Genomic DNA, 25,245 nt, shown 5'->3' on the forward strand with positions numbered 1-25,245 from the left:
GGGTGACAATAAGGTACCGTGACTATTTAAAGGGAAAGGCTCTACTGGGTAATTGTGCGCCCGAGGTTTATGGACAGCGCGTCAGGAACAGGTAATGCAGCGTTTGCTGAAAAAGTTTGTCATAGATTTTTACATTTGCGGTGAAAATTCACAGCGGAGTATTTCTTATCTTCATGGCATTCCCTTTGTGGCTGCCTGCGCACTCTCATGCGTGTGTTTCAGGGTTGCTCTAAAATATTGTCCAACTCATTGTAGAAGTTTCATTATGCTCAGCCTGATGATGAATAACATTGTGGTGGAGGGCAAAATAAAAGCCAAATGCTGTACTTTCCCCCTTCTATACAAATAATGGATTTGTGGCTCAGATGATTTGGAATTATTCACATTCGGGTTTGAATTTTAAGTAGTCATCCTACTAATTATGTGCACATAACCAATTTATTTTATTGCTAAATTTGGCAATTTGTATGGAACATTGCTCAAAATCCACCGCTCGGTATTAATCAAACTCCCCTGTTGGCAACGTTAATTATAAAATATGAACTCATAAACTCCCAACTAAATGTGTGCACTCTCTCCCAGCTGAAGCTAGGGACAAAAGTACAACTGAGAAAAGGAAGAAGCGCTGAAGTTTAATTCCGTCCCCACGAACAAGTCCCCATTTTGCCGAGATAGATTTATTTTTAACTCCCTGCCCGAGGCAGTGCTCTCAACAGAGATGACCATTGGAATGTCACTCACGGGTACGACATTGGGGATTGGTAGGGGGGTGGAGGGAGATGCAAGGAGGTGCTTTCTTGACAGATTGTGATGATGGGCCTAGTTCCTGGGAGTTGTTGGTCACGGCAAGGCACCATTTTGAATGTTGTTCACTTATTATTATTTTTTTTAAATACATGTGTCGGCTGCCCCAAGAACTCTTTCCACAACAAAAGATCAGGATTTCAGGGTGCTGCTGTCTTGAGTCTCCACCTGTGGGAAATCTTTACATAGCCTCTTCTCCGCTTCATTCGCCTCTAACACGTTTCATACCTCTTAGATTTAGCATGTATTTGAAAGTGAGGCTCTCCTAATTCCAGTCTTGAACTAGGGGGTGGGAAAGAATGCCAAAGAAAGGTTCTGATGGGCCAGGAACATAGAAAAACCAGGCCTCTGGTGTGGCTTTATGCATCATGAAAAGGACTTGAGCTCTGTAACCTAGGTGTACGGCCAGTAATTCAAGGCCAGCCCTTCTCTGTCATTTCCTCAAGCATGTGCAGTGGTTTCCTGTAAGCCCACAAAAATAGGACAGGAGTTTTGAAGATGTTATAAACCCACAAAAGACTGAAACATTTTATAATGTGATGTTTGGATTTGTGGTTCTTCTTGATGACTAATTTTTTTCTTTTGGAGCTACCCCATCTCCAACTTTCCTAAGTGTGCATCATATTTTGGTCACTTTTTGGTCACTTGTATCACCTTTTAGGTAGAAAATATGTTAGGAATTGATGTTAGCAACTGATATTTGAAGGAAAGAAAGGGAGAGTGTGTGTGCATGAGAGTATGTGTGTGAGAGAGTGTATGTGTATGTGTGAATGTGTGTGTGCATGTGCAAGTGTGTGTTTGTGTGTATGTGCATGAGTGTGTGTCAGTGTATGTGAGATGTGTGTGTGTGTGTGTTTTGGGGCTTCTCTTGCTGTGACACAGGCTGAACTTCATGGTTTGCTTGTGCTCTGGGTCTTTATTCCAGGAGCTGGACACATTTATCAAACTTTGTTTCCCCAGCCAAGGTTTAGAATTTAGGGACTCAAATTCATGGCCTGTGAACTAATTCGCCTGCCAAAATGTGCAGGGAGGATGTCATAATGTTCAACAGTCCCTGCATCTTAGTGTCCAGCCTCCCCCCTCAAAAAGAGCCAATTGCGGGGAGCCCCAGGGATTTCATTTATTCTCATCGGCATCTAAAGTTCCGGGGCTGGTTTCTCGTCAGGCCATCCTCCCCTTCCTCCCACCCCCACTCACCAACTTGAAGGCCAGACTTACTCATTTGATAAGGACACCAGGCATCTTGAGGAACTCAGAGGCCCCTGTTCAAAGGTGGCTGTGACCGTGTGATAAGAGAATCAGTTAATCCTTCATTATTGTCATTTTATTCATTATGTCTCTCTCTGCTCCAACCTTCTCATGGCTCTCTGGATCCAGTTCCACTTTCTTGCCATCATGTGCTAGACCTTCTGTTATTTAGCCCTTGCTGATTTCTCCGACCACATCTCTAACCACTGATCTCCTCATCCTTCCACCCTTCAGCACTAACTCAGCGCCTTTGCTAAGTTGAACTGCCTTGTGCCTCAGGTTCTTTCTTTGCACCTGTTGTTTGCTTGCCTGGTACACTCTTCCCTTTTACTTGCCTTGCAAACTCCTGCTCATCTTTCAGGTAATAGGTCAAATGCAGCCTTCTCTACCTCTTAGGGGCAGGATCTGTGCTTGCCCACAATGCCCTGCTCTCTCCCCTCGGCTTGCATTTGTGTGGTTCCCCCATTCCCATGAGTAACCTCTTTGCAGGCCAGATTCCTGACTGGTATACTACTGTATCCCTAGGAACTAACATTCTTGGTTCCTAATCAGTAGACAGTATTTGATAAATCCTTATGAAGGAATGGAATGGAATAAATGAATGAGTGAATGAAGGTAATGAACGAATAAAGGGAATGAAAAGAAGAGCAAAAGGGATCAGAAAAGGAAAAAGAATACAAGAAAATAAGTGGACTCACTGTCACGCTGGTTGTCAATAGTAACTCTCTTCATGGGGCAAGGAACAGTTTAAAAATTTGGAGAAAGGAGCTAGAAAGGCAAATCGTTTGTTTCATCGGAGAAAAAAAAAAAAAAAGGCAAACCCAAGGTGTGAGAGCTCGGAAGGCCTGTGGAGAGCAGAGGGTTTGTAGTGGACGTGGGTAAGGTCCTGCTCGTTGTCCAGCGGAAGAGTTGAAGTCTGTTAAATTCTAGAAGACTTCATGACTGCTGCTGTTGGTCCCAACTCCCACTTCCCAAACAGAGGGCTGGCGGAATCCTTTTATGAGCGGCCATTAAAGTGGAAGATTTTTATCTCCCCATTGCCATTTTAACTGATGACCCTCATCTATATTGGGGAAGCCCAGCTTTTGCGTGTTAAGTACATTTAAGAAACAAGGTGATAGGAAATGACTTGCCTTGGATATTTTTAAGGTAGACTAATTTTCCCATTTGTTCAGCTAGAGTCTGTAACCCCGTGTGCTATAAAGCATTTTCAATCAGCCTCTTGAAAGATTTGTTGCCACCCTGGCTTACAAACAGCTTAGCACTCCTGTGGAGTTGGGGACAGGGTTCTGGGACAACAGGGGTCCTGTGACCAAACACCCCCTGCCGTCCCTCTGAACAGTGCCCAAGAATTTCCTGGGGTTCCCGGATGGACATACACCCCAATCCAAACCAGATGAAAGGTGTGAGGTGGGAAATCTACTAGATACCCTCCCCTGCCTTGATAATTCTAGTTCTGAAAGGTTAATGATGAAAGAGGAGGTCTGTGGGGCTAAGAAGACGACACCCCCCTCCCGGTGCCCCCTCCTCTCAAATCATCCTGGGAAACTCAGTGTGTCAGTCTATAAGGAATAAGGACCAATTAATGATGTGGAAAGATCCAATGGCCCATGCAGGGCCTCAGTTCTGAAAGCAACCCACCGAGGAATGGCTGCTCCTCTTCCTGCGCTGGTCTGCCAGCTTCCTTGTCTGGGCGTTAGGAAAAGTGCTGGATCAGGGGAAGGGGGCCTGGAGGAAGAAGGAAGATTCTGAGAATATAAGGATTAGTAAGAGTCAATCATCAAAGCTAACACAGCACATCTGAATCACAAATATCCAAAAGGTGAGTGGGTGGGCCAGCTGGGTCTCCAAAAGAGGAAGCCTGGCCAGTTTCTCTTTGCTAATTTCCATCATGTAACTACTGATGCCATGACAAATGTCAGGCTCCCCAAGTGTACTCACTGACGTTGGAGTTGGAAAGACTGGCCACTCCAGAAAGAGCCAACTCCAGCCTGCAGTGGTTCTGCCAAGTGGCGTAGTGCAGGACAGCAGGTCTCTGAATAGTGTTCTGTTCAACTTCATTTTATTATAAAATTAATGAGAAAAAAAAAATGATTCCTGGCCACTGTCCACATGGAGTTTGCATGTTCTCACCATGTCTATCTACATGGCTTATCTCTGGGCAATCGGTTTCCTCCCACATGCTAAAGATGTGCACATGAGAGTCTACACTGTCCCAGTGGGTATGGGGGTGATGCCCCCTGAGATGGAAGGGCATCCTGCCCAGGTGGGTCCTGTCTTGCGCTCTGAGGAGCTAGGAAAGGCTCTGGCCACCTGTGACCCTGAACTGGAATCAGTGGGCTAGGAAAGAATTATCTTCACTTGTTTCTATTCATCTTTCTTAAATGTACGTAGAGTTCATGTTTATTTCAATACTTTGGGTCTTTATTTATAAATTTGGTGATGTTTCTGTGATCAGAAATAGGCTGTAGGAACTTGACTCTTATTTATATCAATTAATCTATGATAAAATTAGTTTCGCTATATGTCGTTTCTTTAAAGTCAGTGTCCAAGGACCTATTGATGACATTGAGGACTCACTCTACAGTCCCATAGGTCCTTCTTTGGAAATGTTAAGAGACAGGTTTATGTGCTAGCTCTGTCAGTTACAGTCTCCATGGCCTTGGGCAAGTCAGTGTTCTCTCAAGGCCTCAGTTTCCTCTGATGGAATTGTTCTCAGATTTCATCATTCACTCATCAACACATGATTAGGGACTTGTTTTGTGTTGATTCATGTTCTAAAATTTAAGGAAACATAAGAAATAACAAAGGCCAGGTACTTGTTCTCACAGAGCTTATGTTCTAGTTGGGAAGACAGACAGACAGAAAATAAAATAAACAAGTGAGAACATTAGACAGTGGTTAGTGCTGGGGAAAAAGAGAAAGCCAGAAAATGAGGTTTAATGAGAGAGAGAGAGAGAGTGTGTGTGTGTGTGTGTATGTGTGTATGTGTTTAGATGCAATATTAAGTGTTTGTAGAGTGTGTAACGTAGTGTCTGGCACCCAGTAAGCACTCCACAAAGGTAAATGTTGCTGGTGTGTTTAGCACAACACAGGCCCAGATCAGCTTAGAATCCTTTTGATTTCCACCAGAAATCTTTCCAGGTCTTTCTTCCCATGGGTCATCTGTTTCCAGTGGTCTGGGTGGGTGCCTTCCCACAGAGGCAGAGACCAGGATGGTGAAGTCTGGCAGATGACCCCCCAGAACTCAGCCCTCCTTATCGCCACTCCCGACTTTGCCAGCACCAGCTCTACTGCTTTGGGGCAGAGTTCTGGAAGCTTCCTTGCATTTTGTGTACCCATGGTGGGATAAGCACCTACTCGATACTCCAGGAGCCTCAGCTCATGTTCCCATGGAGACAGCCAGCAGCTGGTCTTCTTGTCCACTGGCTTTCGTTTTTCTTCATTTTGCAGAGTCTGGCACGTTAGTGCAGAAGAATGATAGGGCAGTGCGAGGTTTTCCAAAGCAAGAAGGTTCAGGGGGCAGTGCTTCTGACAGGGGCATGCATTCACACTTCCAGGGCCCCACTGCCAGCTTCAATGGAGCTTTTTGTGACATTCCATAAACCCCGGGTTTCGCCCTTAATAATGAGCTTTATGTTGCACCAGCTGACGTCTTTCAGTGCCTGTTTTATCTGGTGTTGGCACCGTAAAACAATGGAGCCCTTCTGTGACCATACCTCTACTGACGTGGGACTTTTGGATAGATCCAGCGGGCAAACCAATTAAGTCAAAGCCACGAGCCAGTCAGGACAGACCAGTGAGCATGCAGGTGACCAATTAAAGTAGACTGCACTAAAAAAGGAAGGAAAAGAGCTGGGCTGTGGGTATTTGTCATGGTCCAGGACGAAGGGCCAGGGAGCTCTTTGTAAATGGTTTCTCTTGATGCTTAAAGCTCAGAGGTGTCCCGTCGTGCTGAAATCCCAATGAAGAGGGCGCTAAATGGAAAGCTCTCACCTTGGCACATTATAGAAATTAATTACAGAGAACTGAAATGAGGGATAAGAGCCCTTTTCTGGCTCTAGCCCCATCGTATCTCACTTGGACTGGGATCTTGACTGTGAACTACAGGTAGTGCTCAGCTGGGTCAGTGAGCAGCTGGGCTGGTTCAACATCCCCTAATGCTGTGGTCGGCAAACTATGGCTCGCGAGCCACATGCAGCTCTTTGGTCCCTTGACTGTGGCTCTTCCACCAAATAACATGGGCTGGGCAAGTCTATTTTGAAGAAGTGGCGTTAGAAAAAGTTTAAGAAATTTGGCTCTCAAAAGAAATTTTAATCATTGTACTGTTGGTATTTCTCTCTGTTGACTAATGAGTTTGCTGACCACTGCTCTAATGTTTTGTTGGCAAATGAGCAAGTTGCTTTTGGTCTCAGAGACCATCTTTGAGCCTGCCCTGGCTTATATGAGCTTGTAGCATGGATTAACCAGGTGACCAACACAGCACAGTTTTGGACTTTAATCCTATTGACCATATAGTATAATTATACTTCTTAGTAGAGAACTGGTTCTGAAAGAGATCTCTGCCCAAGACTGATCTTATAGCAACCATGCCCAAAGCCTACAAAAGCAGCTTTCATACCATTTGGTGGGACACTAAAGATTGTGGCTCTAGGAGCAGTTGTACTGAATTGTCTGAAGGTCGTTCAGGGCCTTTGTAGCTGTGTGATCTTGTGTCACTTGCTTGACTTCTCTGTGCCTTAGTTGTTTTCATTGGTATAGTGGAGATAATATTAATACTTGCCTTATGGCAGGTGATTCAGTTCATATTTATTGGGAACCTGACTACAAGCTCTGGGGATAGAACAGTAGTGAATGAGCCCCTGCTTTCATGGGGCTCCCATTGTAGTGGAGACTAATGGGCAATAAACAAAAAAATTTTGATATCATATGCCAGGACTGACCATCAAACCCTAAGTGATGGGTGAATGATTACTCTGACACACATTTCTGTGAAAGAGAGGGCTAAGGGACTGCCTGGTTAAAGGACTCAGACAGCCCTGTTAGCCTGCCTCCTTATGCTTTTATTGTATTGTAGTAACAGCTTGAACTAAAATTAGCTATTAGATACTAATAACAGGGTAAGCATCCTTGAGAAGACACATGCAATTGTATCTTTTTAAGCAAAGACATTTGAAGTATAAATATAAAGATTCCAATAAAACACCTAGGGGCTCACTTATTTGGAAAAGTCAAGACATGGCCTGTTGCTTTTGGCAAGGGCCCCCTAGAGGCCCCTGACCTTTCAGATTCCTCCTTACTGACTTTCCAACCAAGTCCTGTGCTTCCCCACAATCATATTTCCCAGATTCTGAAATGTGTGGTTTTCACATGTGAACGAACACCTCTGACCTAGTCAGTAGTATCATGAAGTTATGATCGACACTTTGTATATTCTTTTTACAGGTGGGTAAAGGTGGGTCTCAAAGTTGATAGATTTATATTTGATGAAATACAGTAGTCCCTCCTTATCTGTGATTCCGCTTTCCACAGTTTCAGTTACCTGTGGTCAGTTATGGTCCAAAAACATTAAATGGATAATTCCAGAAATAAACAATTAATAAATTTTTAATTGAGGGCGGTTCTGAGTATCGGGGTGAAATCTCCAGCCATCCCACTCCACCCCACAGGGACATGAATCACCCCCTTTGTCCAGTGTCTCTGCATCACATACACTCCTCACCCACCAGGCACTTAGCAGCCATCTCGGCTATCAGATCCTGATGTCATAGTGCTTGAGCTTAAGTCACCTGTAGTTGACTTACTAATGGCCTCAAATGGCACGAGTATGATGCTAGCAATTTGGGTATGTCAAAGAGAAGATGTACACTGCTTCCTTTAAGTGGAAATGTCTGTGTGTATAGGAAAAATCATGGAATATGTAGAGTTTAGTACTATCCAAAGTTTCAGGCATCCCCTTGTGGTTTTGGAATGGATCTCTCTCAGAGAAGGGGCCCTGCTGCATGATATATTTACTAACTAAGTGCTTAGTAAATCATAGACTATGTAGCATGCAGCCTGGCCGAATTGGGGTGGGAGGGGGAGGGCGGGCACAGAATGGGGTCACTGTTTATTCTGGGAAGGAGTATCTGTCTAATCATGGGCAGCTCTGAAGGAACCATGGTGGGATGTGGTCAAATAACCCGGGTAAGAGGCAAGGAGACCCTGTAGGTGGAGCTTGGGGTGGTAGAGGCCCAGCTTGGGGCCAGTGAGCCTTTTGTGAGGATGAAATAGCAGAAGTTATACAAAGCTAACAGCACACACTCCACGGTGGGGGCATTGTGTAGTGTTGTTGTTGTTGTGGAGGGAGGCAGCATAGTAGAAGCTCTAGAACTCTACATGGCCAGGGTTCCACGCCTGGCCCAGACATTGGTAAGGTCCGATGTGGGCCAAACTGTCTGTGTGTCTCAGTTTCTCACCTGAAATTGAGGATAGTAGCAGCACCTTGTAAGGTGCTTGTTGAACTTACATGGGTTAACATGTGTGAGCACCCAGGACAGGGCCTGGCGGGTAGTTCTGTGCGCGTGTTTGCTCTGAGTGTTAAGATTGAAACCTTGGGTGAGGGCTGCTCCTGAGCTGCTCCGGGTGAGGAGACCTGACTTCCGAGCCCTGGGTCAGCCCCCCCAAGGGGGCTCTCAGCTGTAGAGAAGGGAGGACAGTGTCTGCCTCCTGAAGTTGTGGGAGGTTCCTAATTTAATCAAATGAGAGGTCCCTAATTTAAGGAGCACTTGAGGCCCCTGGGAGAGCCAGGCACTGCTCTGAGTGCCGAGCTATTTCAGTGCAGATGACAGGCAAGGCACCTGCTGTGGGCAGCTGACAGAGGGGAGCAAACACGCAGGTGAAGGCGGCCATGTCTGTGGGTGCGACGAAGACAGCAGGGCAGGGCTGTGCGAGGAAGAATAACGTGCAGGTAAAGAGCTTCCGTGATGGTATCAAGGAAGACTTCTCTGAGGAGGTGGCATTTAACCTGAGACCTGAAGGAGACAAAAGGATGGGCTCTGGACAGACATGTGGGCAGGTGAGTCCAAGAGCATAGGAAGTGCGAGGGCAGGAGCCTGGTGTATTTGAAGTACGGGGTGGCTGGAGAACAGAATGAGGGGGTGTTAGCAGGGTGGTTGGAGATGGGCCGGGAGCAGCTCATTAGCCCCCAGAGGGCAGAGGCATTTATTCCAGTGCAGCGAAAAGCCACTGAAAGATCATGTGAAGGAAACTTTTAGCATGTTGTTTGGCCCAAATTGGGTGCTCATTAGCTGGGCAACATCATACACACTAATGAGTGTGTGCATGGTGATCTCCAGAGCCCGGGAGAGAGAAAGTGAAAACTGCTGGGTCTATGGTGTTGTGTGTGTTTTTTTTTTTGGTTTTTTTTTTTTTTTTTTTTGTGTGTGTGTGTGTGTGTGTGTGTGTGTGTGTGTGTTTTGGGGGGGGTTGTGCTTTTTTTTTTTTTAAGTGACAAATGCTTCTGTTTAGAAGCTGAAACAAGACTAGAAATTTGGTCTCTGGTATACACAACAGAGTTGCCCACATGGGGCCTCTTAATCTCTCATGTTCAGTTTTATCAAGGGTTTCTCAGAGTCAGGGACAGCGGGAAAGGGTGTGGAGAAAAGCAACAGGAAAAGTGAAGCTAGTCAGGGCCTTGTTTATTAAGCTGCCCCGCACAGCACTCTGCCCAACAAATGTTGAATAAGTGCCTCTTGGTGCTGACCTCTTCCTAGGTGAGCTATTTGTGTCCATGTACAGGATTGGGGGTGAGGAAGGGCTAGCATCTGCATCCTTCAGCCATTCTCTCCGCCAACCCTCCCAGGAACCCTGGCAAAGAGGCACTTAATACGAACTGTAACCAGACCAACTGTGACTGGGGATTTCACTTTCAAAGCACTACATCAACCATACATTTAAGTCAACAGCGAGAGTTACATCAACAATGAGTGGTCCTTGCCTTATATCAGTGGTTTTCAACCTTCTTCTTCTATGGCACACATAAACTATTTACTGAAATTCTGAGGCACACCAAAAAAAAAAAAAGGTATAATTTTGATTCATTCACATTGGGCAGCTATTATTGTGTTGGCTGTTGTCATTTTTTTATTTGACAACTGCAGGGAAAAGAGGTCACTGCCCCTGACTACACAGTCTGGTGTTGCATGTTTTAAATATTCTTGCAACACACCGGTTGAAAATCAATGACGTGTATCTTCCTATTGAGAAGACAGAGGCCCCGGAGTTGGAATTGTGCGGTGTACAGGCCAGGCAGCCATTCATAGCTGTGCTGTCTACGGGGTCACTTCAGCCTTATTATAGGTTGAATGTGTCCCCATGAGATTGGTCTGTTGCAGCCTAATCCCAGGGCGATGGTATTGCAGGTGGGGAGATTAGATCGCGATGGCAGGGCTCTCACACATGGGATTAGTGCTCATAAAAGAGCCCCCAGTGAGCACTTTTGCTCCCTCTGCCGCGTGAGAAAACAGCCATCCATGAACCAGGAAGCAGGCTCTCACCAAACACCAAGTCGGGGGGCACTTTGATGTTAGAGTTCCCAGCCTCCAGAACGGTGTGAAATGTCTGTTGTTTGTTAGCCCCCCAGTCTATGATATTCTGTTATAGCCACCAGAATGGACTAAGACGGTGGTCTGCAAACTGTGGTTCATGAGCCACATGCAGCTCTTTGGCCCCTTGAGTGTGGCTCTTCCACAAAATACCACGTGCGGGTGCACACGTACAGTGCAATTGAAACTTTGTGGCCCATGTGCAGAAGTCGGTTTTCGGCTCTCAAAAAAAATTTCAGTTGTTGTATTATACTATTGATATTTGGCTCTGTTGACTAATGAGTTTGCCGATCACTGGACTAAGATAATTCTTAGTCCAGTGACTAAGAATTTTTTTTTTTTTTTAAGTCCCCTGTGAGGTTTGATGGCTGCTGAGAAGGTGACTAGATGAGCAAAAGTGGGATCTGAGTGCAGATAGCACCTGGGGAGGAGTGCCTGCTCCTGCCCCTGGCTGCCCCTCACTGACTAGGGGCGGGGCCGGGGCGGAGGCGGGGTGGTGGTGGTGACGGTGGTGGGAGGGGGGAGATGGATTCAGGCAGATGACAGGAGGGGAGAGAGAATGATGAAACCTGAGAAGAGATCAGGGAAGGAGGGGATCATTCCGAGCCAGGAGCCTTGAGGAGGACCCAAGGTTGAGTGAGGAGTTAGACTCAATGGCAGCTGGGGGATGGGCATCTAAGAGCCATTTGGCCCCTTCATTTCCAGTCCCTTTAGCCACATCCCAGCTGCAGCTGCGCCTCATCCGTAAGCTGACGACTTACACCCATAATTCACTCATAAACGTTTATTTCCATCTAAGTCACCAAATGAATACATCCGCTGATGGCAGTGTGCGCACGCCTAGGGCACTGAGCCACATCCAGGCTGGCGCTGGGAGGCGGGCTGAGCAGTCGTGACCCTATGTTTGTGGGAATTGAGCGCCCAGAGCAGTTGCTTCCTAGCCTTTTCCAAGAGGGAAAATCATCATCCATCGCCTTCCGTCTACAGATGAGGCTGGTGTGGGGGCTCTGCTTCCTCGGGCGGGGGCCTTTGTGGAGAAACTTACATGGAGGATGACACTGACCGTCATCCCGATGACAGTCGTAATAGCAGCTCACATGATGGAGCGCTTTTCCCGTTCCAGGGGCTGTGCTAAGTAGCGCGGAGACATCCCATCTTCTCTCAAGTAGGATTAGGTTCTGAAGTCAGCATGTGAGAGGCAGGAACTTCTGTCTAATCAAAATTCCCCTGATGGACCCTTAAATTTCCCATAGAGTCCAGGGTTCGTGTAGAGCTGAACAGTGGTATTCTGTATAAATACGAACAGTATGATTTTTGTCCATCTCTCAGTCTGGGACACTGAAAGCTGGGGAGGGTAAAGTCACCCAATTTTTAAAACTTTTATTTCTCAGTCTTCCTTCTCTATCTCTCTCTTACTCCTCTTCCCCCTCACCCCATCTTTTTTTTTTCTTTTTTTTTTCTTTTCTTTTTTGCCAAACACATATATTTGAGTTCCCTAAGTTAAATGTAGTATTTAATAATAGTGTAAAGCTATACTATTGTCATATTTTTACAGTGAAGGATGATACTAAGGCTCAGAGGCATCAAGGCACATGTTTGAGATTGCACAGCTCATAGAGTGTGGGGCCAGGAGGTGAACCCTGAGGCAGGGGGACTTCAAAGCCTCTGAGCTGTCAGCTGGGAAGGCAGACCTCTTCCTGGGCCTGCCATTCCTGCCATGTGGCCTCCGTGGGCCCCTTCGGCTGACTGCACTTGAGTGTCAAAACCAACTAACGACCCAGCTATCACCAACTTGGGCCTCACTTTAAAAATAAGTGTTTCAACCAGCCTAGCCCTGAGGTTTAATAGCCGATATTGTATGCACATTAAACACCAAATGATTGTTAACATATTTATTGAAGCTTAACAGGCATCCAGTATATAAACGATGACTCTTTTATATGGCTGATAGACCTGAGTAAACATGTTTAATAATTAATTAGCATTAAGCAAACATAATTGGGTGATTCTAAATTAAGTGCTCAGTGAAGCGGATTGTGGATGGAAAACCACCGTGGTGTTTTATTACTTAAAGTTCATGCCGCCAGTCTGGCTTTTCATATATCAAGAAAGGAGCCCCACTTTCCAAGTCATGTCACAGGCCTCCTGCTGCCTCAGACTGCAGAGGCAGGTGCCTACCTGTCCCTCCACCCTTGGATTTGAGAAAGCTTTTTTCCTTTGGTTGGCTGTTTTTCTTTCTGTATGGCAACTTGGGGTTCTGCAAGTCCTGAGCCAAGGAACTGCGTAACGTGAAAGAGTTCTCACAGATCGGCTTTCAGTTGAATTAACCTTGGATGCTATAAACTCCACCCCCCACACCCACCAGGCCCAATGCAGCTGATTCTCATTATTTACCATAGTTGTATTCTCTATAGTTGTTGCAGACGCTAAAGTAACACATAAAGAACTATGGCTCCTAGGAAAAATACTGGATTAGGTTTGTCAGGATTAGGTTTGTCAACCCTGAGGACGAAGATACCTACCAAAAAGGGGTCCTGTGGCTAACTGGTCTCAAATTTAAAAGCAGAACCTAGCAGCCATTAACTTTCTCACACAAGCCATACTTTAACAAGAAGTCTGCATTAAACTGCCCATTGTTTGCACTGAACTGCCTGCCTTCAATGTGTTCCTGCTATCTGAGTCAGCCCTTACAAAGAAGTTCCTGGAATCCTATTTTAACCAATAGAACTGAGGCATTTCCTGTCCAATCGGAGCTGGGCAGCTATATCTCCATTAGCATCTTCACTGACCAATCAGAGCATGCCTTTTGAACCAATCAGACTTCAAGGATTTGGAGTCCTCATTTGTATGAGGTCGGACCAAATGGGGCTAGGATCAGGGACTTCTATCCATATAAGTCAGCTTCCCTCTGCCTCAGGGAGAAAGAGCATTCTTCTCACAGCCCGGTTGTATCACAGTTGAGCTCTTTGCACTGAATAAAGTTTCCTTCTTCACCACATCCCAAATTGGGATTCTTGTTGAACGTCAAATTGGAGCCAGGTTTCTGTGAGCCTCTGGTCACAACATTTTTGTCAGTGGATCAATACATAATCTTGTTTTATGTGCATTTTGTTTCTGTTTAATGCATATTATTTAATGCATATTGCTGATTCATCAACATTGAACTCACAACCATTCACTCTTGAATGAAACTTAGCTAACATACGTATTTTCTCTGAAAGATGCATCACAGCCTTTTTGTGCTTAGGAACATTAGGTAGCACTTCAGCATTATGCTTGAGGGCCATTTTAAACAGAAAAAAAGCCGAAAAAATGTGGCACTAAATAGACCACGGAAAGGACATTTGTGTAGAGAGCTAAGCGAGGGTGGAGCATTGCCTCTTTCAACCACAGCTGGGAGCCAGATTAATAAACAACGCATGTTTTGTTTTGTTTTTGCAACTCTGCCCATGCATGATTTAGAAGTGTCATGGGTGTTGATTTTGAGATTGCAAATAAATTTGGACAAGTTTGAAAATACAGAATCCTTGACTAGTATGGCTCGACTGTGATCAGATTCCATCAAACACATGGCCTGTGTATAGCCTCTGCCAGGTCTTCTATGAGCTGTTCTGCTGCCTGGAACATTGTCTGTCCAACCCCAATGATGCTTTAGCACACATGTGTCAAACACAAGGCCCGCGGGCCAAATCCGTCCCGCCAGGCCTTGCAATGTGGCCCGCACCGCGCTGTCATCACTGCACTCCGCTGCGTTTCCATCACAATGACAGTTTATGACTGTTCAATAAACCATTCAGCCCGCGATTTAGGCTGGATTTTAGATTTTGGCCCCTTCTCTGATTGAGTTTGACACCCCTACTTTAGCATATAGTAGGTACACAATAGATATACTAGTATGTCCAGTTCAACTGAGTAGTTTTTAAATAAGAAGCCCAAACTGATGTCCTTTGAAAATGCTCTTCATGTTTCTCCAGTCATCATTTCTTTTCCAAGTTGGTTATTATTTCAATCTACTTAATATTCTACTTTGCCTTTTAACTTTCTCTCACCTGCCCCTAAATCCTTCAGAAACTTGAAAATGAAGCCATTTCCTCTACTGGCAACAAATCCCTCAAGATTCATTGAAAGGAATGGGGAAAAGTGTATCCCAAGGAGGCACTGCTGGCCAGTGGGACCTGTGTGACAGGGAAAAACTAACCCCAGAATCTCATCCGTATATGAAGCCTGGCCACACACACCCTACAGGGAGGCGTGGGTGTCAGGCTTACTACCTTTATAGAAGAATCATCCGGAAGTAGTACCATAACTTTTAAAAGTCACTCTAATGGCAAGCTGCCTGGCTCTAATGGAAAGATAAAGGGTCTTCTGGCACCACTGGATCTTCCTGGTCTCACAGAGAACCCACTGTTGCTCTACCTGGAGGTTTGGTGCTGCCTGTGAAGCTTGGCCCTGCCATGTGGGGAAGCTATGCATTTCTGGAATTATTTCCCTAAGGACCTAAAAACATGGGAATAAACATATGTTATAGAAGTCATGCATAGTCATTTTAAAAGTTTGGAAACTACAAGTGTTGGCAAAGATGTGGAGAAAGGGAACCTCACATAACTGTTGGTGGAAGTGCAGACTGGTGTAGCCACAGTGGAAAACAGTATGGACTTAGTTACCTAAAAAATAAAAAAAAATGGAACTGCCTTATAACCCAGTAATTCCACTTCTGGGAATGTATCCGAAGAAACCCAAAACACTGATTTTAAAGAATATATGCATTTTACAATAGCCAAACTATGGAAGCAACCCAAGTACTTATCAATATTTAAGTGAATAAAAAAACAGTGGTACATATATACAATGGAATATTACTCAGCCATTTAAAAAAAAAAAAAAAGAATAAAATCTTACCATTTGTGACAACAAGGATGGACCTACAGGGTATTATGCTAAGTGAAGTAGGTTAGTCAGAGATAGACAAATGCCATATGACTTCACTTATATGTGGAATCTAAAGAACACTATAAGTGAACAAACAATACAGACTATAAACTGATGGTTGAAAAAGGAGGAGGCTTAGAGGACAATAAAAAAAAAGGCGAAGGGTATGAGAAGTATAGATTTGTGGTTAAAAATAGTCTTGGGATGTAAAATACAGCATAGGGAATATAGTAAATAATATTGTAACAACTATATATGGTGCCAGGTAGGTATTGGAAATATGGTGGGGAGGGAACACTTTACAAAGTGTGTGAATATCTAACCACTCACTATGCTACATGCCTGAAATGAAAAGAAAATAATATTGAATGTAAACTGTCATGGAAAACATTTTTTAAATTAAAAACAAAATAAAGAGCAGCATACGCAGTCTCGCCATCACTTAAACATTTTAGTATTTTGATATATTTGGGAATGTTTTTCTTTTACCCATGGGTTCTCAGTATAATTTTAGTCCTACTGCATATGAAAGTTAGTAACCTGCTTTATCCCCTCCACTTCACATGGCATTCTAAACATGTCAGTGGGATCACATAGTTCACATCACCCTTATTTAAATCAGCTACAAAGAAGCCCATTGATTGATTGCATTATGGTTTGCTAACAATTCAGCTATTGTCAGAGGCTCTTCTAGTTTGTTTACCTGTTCTATAAATAACAGTGCAATCTGCCTTCTCTTATTTTCCTAAAGCTAGGAAATTCCTGTCTGGGATTATTCTTAGCCCAGATTGTCAGGAGTGAAGTTACTGGGTCATTAGGTTGGGACATTTTTAAGGCTCTTGATAATATGGCCTCATTGTTAGGAATGTGGAGAAGCATGCTCACCTCAGAGTGTGCTCTCATCTTTTTTTTTTTTTTTTTTTTAACTTTCTGCTAAGTTTAAAAGAAACCCAGAGTTGGTTTCCTCACCAGGGCTGTGCTACACAGGACATTCACCTTCAAATGCCCAAGCCTGTGCTTCTATAGCCTTGTACCATGCATACATGCACACATGCGTATGTGCATTCATGGACAAAATACAGTATATTTCTAAAAATTTATGATATTGGCAAGTAATTTCTGCTTTTCCCCAGCATTTCTTGAAAATCTTTCAAAACTTCCTGCCTGGTGTGCTTGGGTTTCTGTGTTTTTTTGTTTGTTTGTTTAATCTACTCATTTTAATTCTCTCCCTCTCTTTCCTACTGATGGAAATGCAGCTCTTGAGGATGACAATTGCCAAACAGAGGCTTGGGGATGAAGAAATTGGTGTGCGGCACTTTGCAGCCCACGAGCGTGAAGACCTGGTTCAGCAGCTGGAGAGGGCAAAGGAACAGGTATGGATAACATCCATTCGAAGCAGGAAATGTATTTGCACAGCTGGACACAATGCAGAGAAGAGGGGACCATGTCCCTGTAGCCCAGAGGGTGTGAGGTGCCTGGGATGCGAGTCAGAGGGGTAGGAGAGTGCCAGCCCAGTGTTTTTCCTTCGGGGTGCTACTCTGCGAGGCTCCTAAGCCACCTCTGTGCTTCTGGCTTCCAACAGGTCTGCTCTGTTACTTTGGATACCATTGTTCTGAACACAATAAGAGACTTCCCCCCCCCTCCCCCCCACTTACCCAGGATAGACAAGGAGAGAACAAAACGTGACAAACTGGCCTTAATTTGCAAGTTTCCGCTCAAATGCTGAGCAGTGCTTTTTAGGCAAAATCTCAACGGGTACAGAGTCCTAGTTAGGGAACAGCTAAGAGAGGCCCAGGCTTGCTTTCCTTCTCTCGCTAATTGGTTTTGAAGAGCAGAACACGGGTTTCTGGGCCTAGAGAGGCTTGGAAAAGCCTGTGTTTGTAAGACCTTGTTCCCAGCGTCGGGATTTGGCCTCTCCGAGCCTCTGATTTCAGGGCGCACTGCCTGTTCCCTTGATCAGTTCTGTTTCTCCAAGCCGGTGCACCCCTCCCACCTTAGAGTGAGTGTCTGGCAGGATGCCGGCCCCTTCCTTTTAGCTTTGATCGTATTCCAGCGAGTGGCTCTTAGGGTTTTACAGCAGGTGGGTCATCTTAGGCTCTCTCTAAAAACCAGCCAGCCACGCAGAAAGCCCCACCGTGGGTGCCTGAAGAATGTCTTGAGGAAGGGCGCTTCCTCTGGTTTCAGATTGAGTCTCTGGAGCATGACCTGCAGGCCTCTGTGGATGAGCTTCAGGACGTGAAGGAGGAGCGGTCTTCCTACCAGGACAAGGTGGAGAGGCTCAACCAGGAGCTAAACCACATCCTGGGTGGCCACGAGAACCGCATCATCGACGTGGATGCCCTGTGCATGGAGAACAGGCAAGTGGCTGGGCAGGGCCTGCCGGCAGGCAGAAGGCTGGCTCACCACCGGCCCGAGGGCTAGGAGTTATTTGCAGCCCTATTCACATTTGGGGGAATTGCCTTACCATGGAAGGAACATCACACTCTCCCCACCCCCTACCCAATAATAACATTAATGTCACAGATTAGTAGTCCGTGTCAGAAAGAAGCACCACACACCTGCACGCCCACGTGTGCCCCTTTTTCTCTCCCCTCCCACCCAACTGGGCGAGAGAGCAGGGAGCCAGTGAAAGCTGCCTGTTACTGCTATCAAGGAGAAAGAAAAGAATGAGAAAATAAATTGAGAAATTCCCTGAGCTGCCTCTTTTCCCCGAGGCAAATTTCAGTTGTGTATGTGTCTAACTCAATGTTATGTCTGCTGTTGCTTCTTCCCAGTGGAATCATCTTAATGAGAATTATGTGAAAAGCGTGCGGATATCCCTTAGGGGATCTCTGCACGGGGCTCTTCTTAAGCGGGGTTTCTGTGATTTGGGCATATTTGACCTTGATTGCAGCCACTTAAGCAGAGGTCGCACAGACCCACTTCCCCGACCCCTCCCTTTGGGGGTGAGAAGCATTGTATGTAAAAGATGGTTCTTGAGGCCTGTGCTCTTTCCTCCTCTCCTATGTGAATGTATGTGTGGTGTTGTTTTTTTGTTTGTTTGTTTATTTGTTTGGTTTTTGCCCCCAAACACTTTTTTTTTTTGGTGCTTGTTTTTTTCCAGGTACCTTCAAGAGAGATTAAAGCAACTTCATGAAGAGGTCAACCTCTTGAAATCCAACATTGCCAAATACAAGGTAGCAGAACCATGGCGATGGCATTGGCAGTTCCATTGCACATCCAAATATCATCCTATTTCATTCTCTTGTATGTGCCAAAGATATTGTATGTGCCAGGGAGAGGCCCATAAGAGCTTTAATCAAGGTAACTAATGAGAATTAAACCCGAGACAACAAAACAGCTTTTGGGAGAGTTCCTTCCATCAGGACTGGGCACACAGAGACCCCAGAATCCAGACATGGCCCCTTGACAGTCCATGGGACCTCAGGCTTCTTACCTGGCTTTTCCTGACACTGTTCTGTCACCAGATGCTATTGGTCTCATCCTCTCCCCTAAGAAAATAGTTTCCGAGCGACGGAGAAACAAAGATTAGGAAGTCACAACCCAGACCGTAGTGTTCACGTCACCCTGAAGGACAAGGTGTCTGAGTTCTCCCCGCTGTTGTTTCGTCTAATTCCAGCGCCGTTAGTTTGATAATATCTATTTCTGCAGATGTTTCTTGTAAGTGTTATAATTAGAGAAATCTCCTGGGTTTCTCTGCTTTGAAAATAGATTGATTTCCCTTGCTGAGGGGGAAGTTTTACAGCAGTCTGGATGCTTGGGGGAGAGAGCCTTCTCATTTTCCTGGCGTTTGACGTGGGCTTGTTTTTTCTCTCAGAAATCTCCATGCTGTTCCTCTTTTCCGTTCTGTGGGAGCCACACGTTCGTTTATACCTGTCTATATATACCCATGCAGCCAGAGAAGAATGCAGCTTGAAAGATGTATAATTAATATATAACTTTAAAATATGCACAAATGCACTCAAGTACATGTATTCTGCTCTTCTGTGTGCCAAGCACCAGCTATATAGTACATATCATTTTTTTTTTGTTTTTAAATATATTTTTATTGATTTTTTTTTTTTTTTTTTTTTTTTTTTTTTTTTTTACAGAGAGGAAGGGAGAGAGATAGAGAGCTAGAAACATCGATGAGAGAGAAACATCGACCAGCTGCCTCTTACACACCCCCTACTGGGAATGTGCACACAACCAAGGTACATGCCCTTGACCGGAATCGAACCCGGGACCTTTCAGTCTGCAGACCGATGCTCTACCACTGAGCCAAACCGGTTTCGGCCATATCATTTTTTTTATTAACAGGATTATTTGGGTATAATTTGGTTCCGTGTTCTTTCTTTTAAACATATTTTTATTGATTTCCGAGAGGAAGGGAGAGGGAGAGAGAGAGAGAAACATCAGTGATGTGAGAGAATCATTGATCAGCTGCATCCTGCATGCCTCCCACTGGGGATCCAGCCCACAACCTGGGTATGTGCCCTGACCCAGGGAATTGAACCATGATCTCCTGGTTCATAGGCTGATGCTCAACCACTGAGCCACACCAACTGGGCAGTACACATCCATTTCGATGTAAGAGTCTCTTCTAGGAATGACATTTAGGTGGTACCTATGCACTTCCCTTTCTGTGTCCACAGCAGAAATCACTGATTGGCTGTGGCTGTTTTTCCGGCCCAATCACGGAATCCTTCCAAATACCACCATTGACTTCTAGGCCTCAGTACATGAAAATGAACCTGTTCTCCACCTCTTGTCTGTTGGGAAGGGTTTTCATAACCAGTGCCTTCACACATGAGACTGAGATTTGATCATTCAACAAATATGCATTGAGTGCCTTTTCTATTTGCGAGAGGGGAATTGCTGTCATCCTGCCAGGCACCAACCTTTTAAAAACCTCTTTCCTAAGACCAAAAAGCCCAGTCCTTTGGCAGGGACTTGGAACTTGAACAGGTGGGCCAGCCTCGGGGGTTTGCCAAAGGTTCTTGGGAGCTGAACTGGGAAAATGCGACTAAACATTTCGAGGCATTTTTCCATGATTGGCTTTTCTGACAGAGGTTTTTCTTTTTCTCCCAATCCTGCTTTAGAATGCTCTCGAGAGACGGAAAAACACAAAAGGCCAGGGCAGATCCAACAGCAGTGCTCTGACGGGCGTCCTCTCTGCAAAGCAAGGTAGGTCTTATTCTCAATGGGGAACCCTTCGGACCCCAGAATGCTAGAGCTGTCAATCACATCTCGTTTTGTAGACTGGGAACCTAGCTGGCTTTTAGAAACTTCCGCCTGCAACAGAATTCCCTGGCGGGCTCCTTAGAACACACATTACTGGGTTTCTGATTTAATAGGTCTGGAGTAGGCCTGGGAATCTGCATTTATGAAAAGCCCCCAGGTGAGGCTGATGCTTTAAGAACCTCCGCGTTAGAGGTTTTTCCTAATAATTGGCCTCTTCTGTGTCATTTCCCCGGCCCTGTGCTCTTCTTTCAACAACGTTGTCCCTTCTCTGATCACCAGCTTAGCATCTCCAAGTACATGTTGCAACCTCATTGAATTTCCCTTTTTCCTGGCCTCTTTGAATAGAAGCCTTGGAGCTGCCGGAATCATTTTATCATGGAGCATGTGCCTTTTTCAAGGAATCTTGTATTGATTGCAATTTTGTTCCTCCTCCCTGTCGATTCCGATGAAAAATAATGGTCTTCCAGGAACCGGCCAGGGGAACAAATAGCAGAGATCTCGCTTCTGACACTTACAGTCTGGAAACTCAGTTTTAATCGTAAGCCTCGGGTTGAACATGTGCTACTGGACCACATTTGGGTCATTGGCAGTGCAAACAGTAACAGTCAGATGGCAGTCTTAATCAGAGTGAGGGTGGCGTAGAAGAAAAATGCTGACTCTCCAGCTTAGCTAACACCCAAGGCACTTTTCCAAGCAACTTTTTTCTTTGTTCTACTAGAAAAGGACACCCTAGATTTTTTTTATATAGATTTTTAAAACCTATTTTTCTTTATTTCAGAGAGGAAGGGAGAAGGAGAGAGAGATAGAAACATCAGTGATGAGAGAGAACCATTGATTGGCTGCCTCCTGCACGCCACCTACTTAGGACCGAGCCCGCAACCTGGGCATGTGCCCTTGACTGGAATCGAACCTGAGATCCTTCAGTCCGCATGCCAATGCTCTATCCTCTGAGCCAAACCAGCTAGGGCTAGATATTTATTTTTTTAAGAAAACTACAATACTCTATAGAAATGTGGAATAGTCCATTTACATTTAGCTTTGGATACTCTTCACAGCATAGTGTTTGAGTGCCGAGATCAGTCTTACCACTGCTTTGGGGCATGTCAGCCACACTCAATCATCACCGCCAAGCAGCAAATCTGAGCAACCTTTGCAAATAAGTGTTAGGCAACCTATTATGAGATGCCTTAAACTAGAGAACTATGCAGACATTTTGCTTTAAGAAAGTTCTTCCTACGTTAGTTATAATAAAAAACATTGGAAACAACATTTATTTATTATAGATCTGTATATGAACTACTAAGTTAAAGGAGATACTCAGGATAAGATATCAAGTTAAGTGAAAAGAGCAGAGCTTTTTGCCCATTTTTGAAGAAAAATCTACGAATTAGTATATGTATATATAGGCATATAGCAATGTTGTTCAAAATCATATAGTAAACCCATAGACACAGACAGTGGGATAGTGAAGGCTTTAGGGTCAGGGAAGAGGTTAATGAGGGGGAAAGGAGGACCCATGTGATCCTTTCAACAATGAAGATTAAAAAACAACAATAGTCATATTAATTTAATAAATCATATTATTTTAATTAAGTTAACATGGAGCCTCTTAACAAATAATCATATTAATTTTACGTTTTATATGTAAATTTAGTTTTCAGTTGGCTAAAATAATTAAACTATGCTAATATGTGAAAAAATACACACAAAAACATAAAGTGATATAGACTATTTTTCTGTCTGGTGGGAGTACAAGTAGTCATTGACTTTTTATGTAAACCCTTCATCTATCTATCCATTCTAAAACTGTGCATATACAGAATATATTTTGTAGTTTAACTAGCCTCCCACATTATCTTGCGACTAAAGGACTAAAGGTACACACCCTGGGAAACTCTGACGTACAGGAAGGCGGTCAGGACTAGAGGCATTGTCATTAGCGTGGCTGCGTGGCCTTCAGCCAATGTTTTGAATCCATCTGCACTTTGCTTTCCTGTCCATGAAATGAGGACAAATGCTGCTTTCCAGGTGGATTTTTTTTATTGTTGTTCATTTTAATTCTCAAATAAGTTAGTCAATAGGAATGTATCTTTGAAATTTTAAAATACTGGACAAGTGCAGCAGATGGTTCTCCTTTTAAAAGCTGTTGCTAGGAATCTATGAGGACTTCCGCCTTCCTGTTTAACCCACACGCTGAATTTCATTCTGTTGTACTTTTGAACCGCAAAGTGGACTCTTCAATGCATCCCAGCAGCAAGCAGAGGCAATCAAGCAAGTTGTCAGTGTCCAGGAGGAGCTGACATTGGTCTGCACTCCAGGGTTCCAGGTGACCTTAAGTCTGAGTTGTCCCTGTCCTGTCCCACCTAGTCCAGGATCTGCTATCGGAGGACCACGGGTGCAGTCTGCCAGCGACACCGCAGTCCATTTCTGATCTGAAATCTCTGGCGACGGCCCTGCTAGAAACGATCCATGAGAAAAACATGGTCATCCAACACCAGAGGCAGACCAACAAGTAGGTGGCTGGGCCGTCGCGTGGGGATCGGCAGGAGAGATGTGAGGTGATGGCAACAGGTGGGACCACATAACTTAAGGGGAGTGGGTGAGAACTCTTCAATCTGGAAGGAATCTCCTTAAACTGGAACTATGCCTCTGCTGAAGTCAAGCAAGCACATAATACTGGCCACTGCTTATTGAATACTTATCCTGACCTACCCCTGAGCACTGCATATTAAATTATGTTTTTGGTAGTACACTCGCCCAGGTAACTCAGCCTACCTGTCCACCAGGTCTCCTTTACGGGAGATAACTCCTGGGAGCCATTTTTACCTTTGAGGGGCTTTGAATGGCAGGAACAGCCAAGCATTCTCTCAAAGGCAGATGTGGCTACAAAGGAGTCACACGTTAGGATCAGCAAACAATATAGCAAGAAAGAGTGACAATTAAAACAGAATGTTTTCTTTGGTTATTATAAACATACTGACTGTGCTGGGCAAAATCAAGCAAGTTGAAGTAGCCATTAGAGATGACAGAAACAAAACTGAAAGTGTTCAGAGAACAGTGAATAAACAGTAAATTAAAGCAGCAAGCACTGCAAACCCCGCCCCGTGCTTGTCAGCACTCGTGCTCAGGAGGGCCCTGCACGGGGTCTGTCGATCCTGTCTCCATGTTGAAATTCTTAATTATTGTTCAGCAAGGGGGCTCCCCATTTTCATTTTGCACTGGGCCCTGCCAATTATGTAGCTGGACCTGCTTATAAGACCTACACCCAGAGGCCAAATGAAGGGGTGAAGGAAGAGAGCAGCAATGAAAAGCTGGGCTTCCAGCAAGAAGGGAAGGGACAGGGGAGGGAGTCAGGCCCTGGAAAATGATTGAGAGTATTGTAAAAACAAAACAGAGAAAAAGAGGAGATGGAAAGGAAGGGAAGATCGCACAGGAGATTAAGATATATATAAAAGAAGGCAGAGAGCAGTGGAGGGAGTCTGGGCAATCTCAAAGAATGACAAGGGTAATTTATTGACAAAAGTCATTTCAAAGATTCTTTTTAAAGAAATCTTAACCAAGGAGTGAAACAGCTAGAGGCTGAAATGCAGATAATTCTAAGGGGAGGGAGAAGGAATGGGAATATCCTAGAACAGGCACGAATCCTCTTTTCTCAGGCAGAACCCTGCAGAGTTCCACATTGCTGTTGACCTGACACTCCGCCTCTCTTACAGGTTGATTTCCTAATGCGTCCCTATGGATTCCCTATGGGTTGCCATCTCTTTTGAGAAAGACTAACGTTTGCATTTTGTACCTCTTCATTTTTAACTATTTCATTTTTTTTGAACCATTTCGTGGTTCACATGTAAAAGTTTAAACAGCCCAGCCAGTGTTACTCAGTGGTTGAATATTGAACCAGGAGGTCACTGTTTGATTCTCAGTCAGGCACACGGCTAGGTTGTGGGCTTGATCCCCAGTAGGGGGTGTGCAGGAGGCAGCCCATCAATGATTCTCTCTCATCATTGATCTTTCTGTCTCTCTTGAAATCAATAAAAAAAATATATATATATATATATATATATATATATATATATTTTTTTTAAAGAATAAAAGGTTAAACAACAATACACAGCAGGTCCTTGTATAACATCAATTCATTCGGTGTTATTTCAGTATAATGTTGCTGTGTTGAAAAGGCACGTAACTCTTGTTTATATCAATCAGCCTATGATAAAACTGGTTTTCTTATACGTCACTTTGCTTAAAGTCAAAGACTTAAAGACTCTATTGAGGACGTTAAGTTAGGACTTACTGTATCTCCAAACTACTATTGTCTCTTAGCGACCTAGTTCCCCTTCCTGGAAGAAACCTCCATTCCTCATTTCTTAGGATCCTTCCCAAGCATGCATATATAAGCAAGTGCAGAATACATTTATATAGATATACAAAAAAGCTCATGTGTATTTGTCTAGGTATT

At 44.4% G+C, this 25,245-nt stretch overlaps 1 protein-coding gene across 4 annotated transcripts in view; it reads left to right on the plus strand.

The window, feature by feature from the left end:
- CCDC149 (coiled-coil domain containing 149) overlaps positions 1–25,245 on the plus strand; it is a 100,841-nt gene that overhangs the window by 54,948 nt on the left and 20,648 nt on the right. For 3 of the 4 annotated variants that reach the window (XM_036419378.2, XM_036419339.2, XM_036419359.2), the window contains exons 4-9: positions 1–13; positions 16,823–16,939; positions 17,751–17,923; positions 18,670–18,742; positions 20,648–20,732; positions 23,157–23,301. The exon at positions 1–13 is cut by the window's left edge and continues 95 nt beyond it. In XM_036419378.2, coding sequence (XP_036275271.1) covers positions 1–13; positions 16,823–16,939; positions 17,751–17,923; positions 18,670–18,742; positions 20,648–20,732; positions 23,157–23,301 — 606 coding nt within the window. The remainder of the gene's footprint in view (positions 14–16,822; positions 16,940–17,750; positions 17,924–18,669; positions 18,743–20,647; positions 20,733–23,156; positions 23,302–25,245) is intronic. The other variant, XM_045573637.1, reaches the window with a different exon arrangement.

Source organism: Pipistrellus kuhlii, unplaced genomic scaffold, assembly GCF_014108245.1.
Source record: "Pipistrellus kuhlii isolate mPipKuh1 unplaced genomic scaffold, mPipKuh1.p scaffold_m20_p_1, whole genome shotgun sequence".
Classification (NCBI taxonomy): Eukaryota; Metazoa; Chordata; class Mammalia; order Chiroptera; family Vespertilionidae; genus Pipistrellus; species Pipistrellus kuhlii.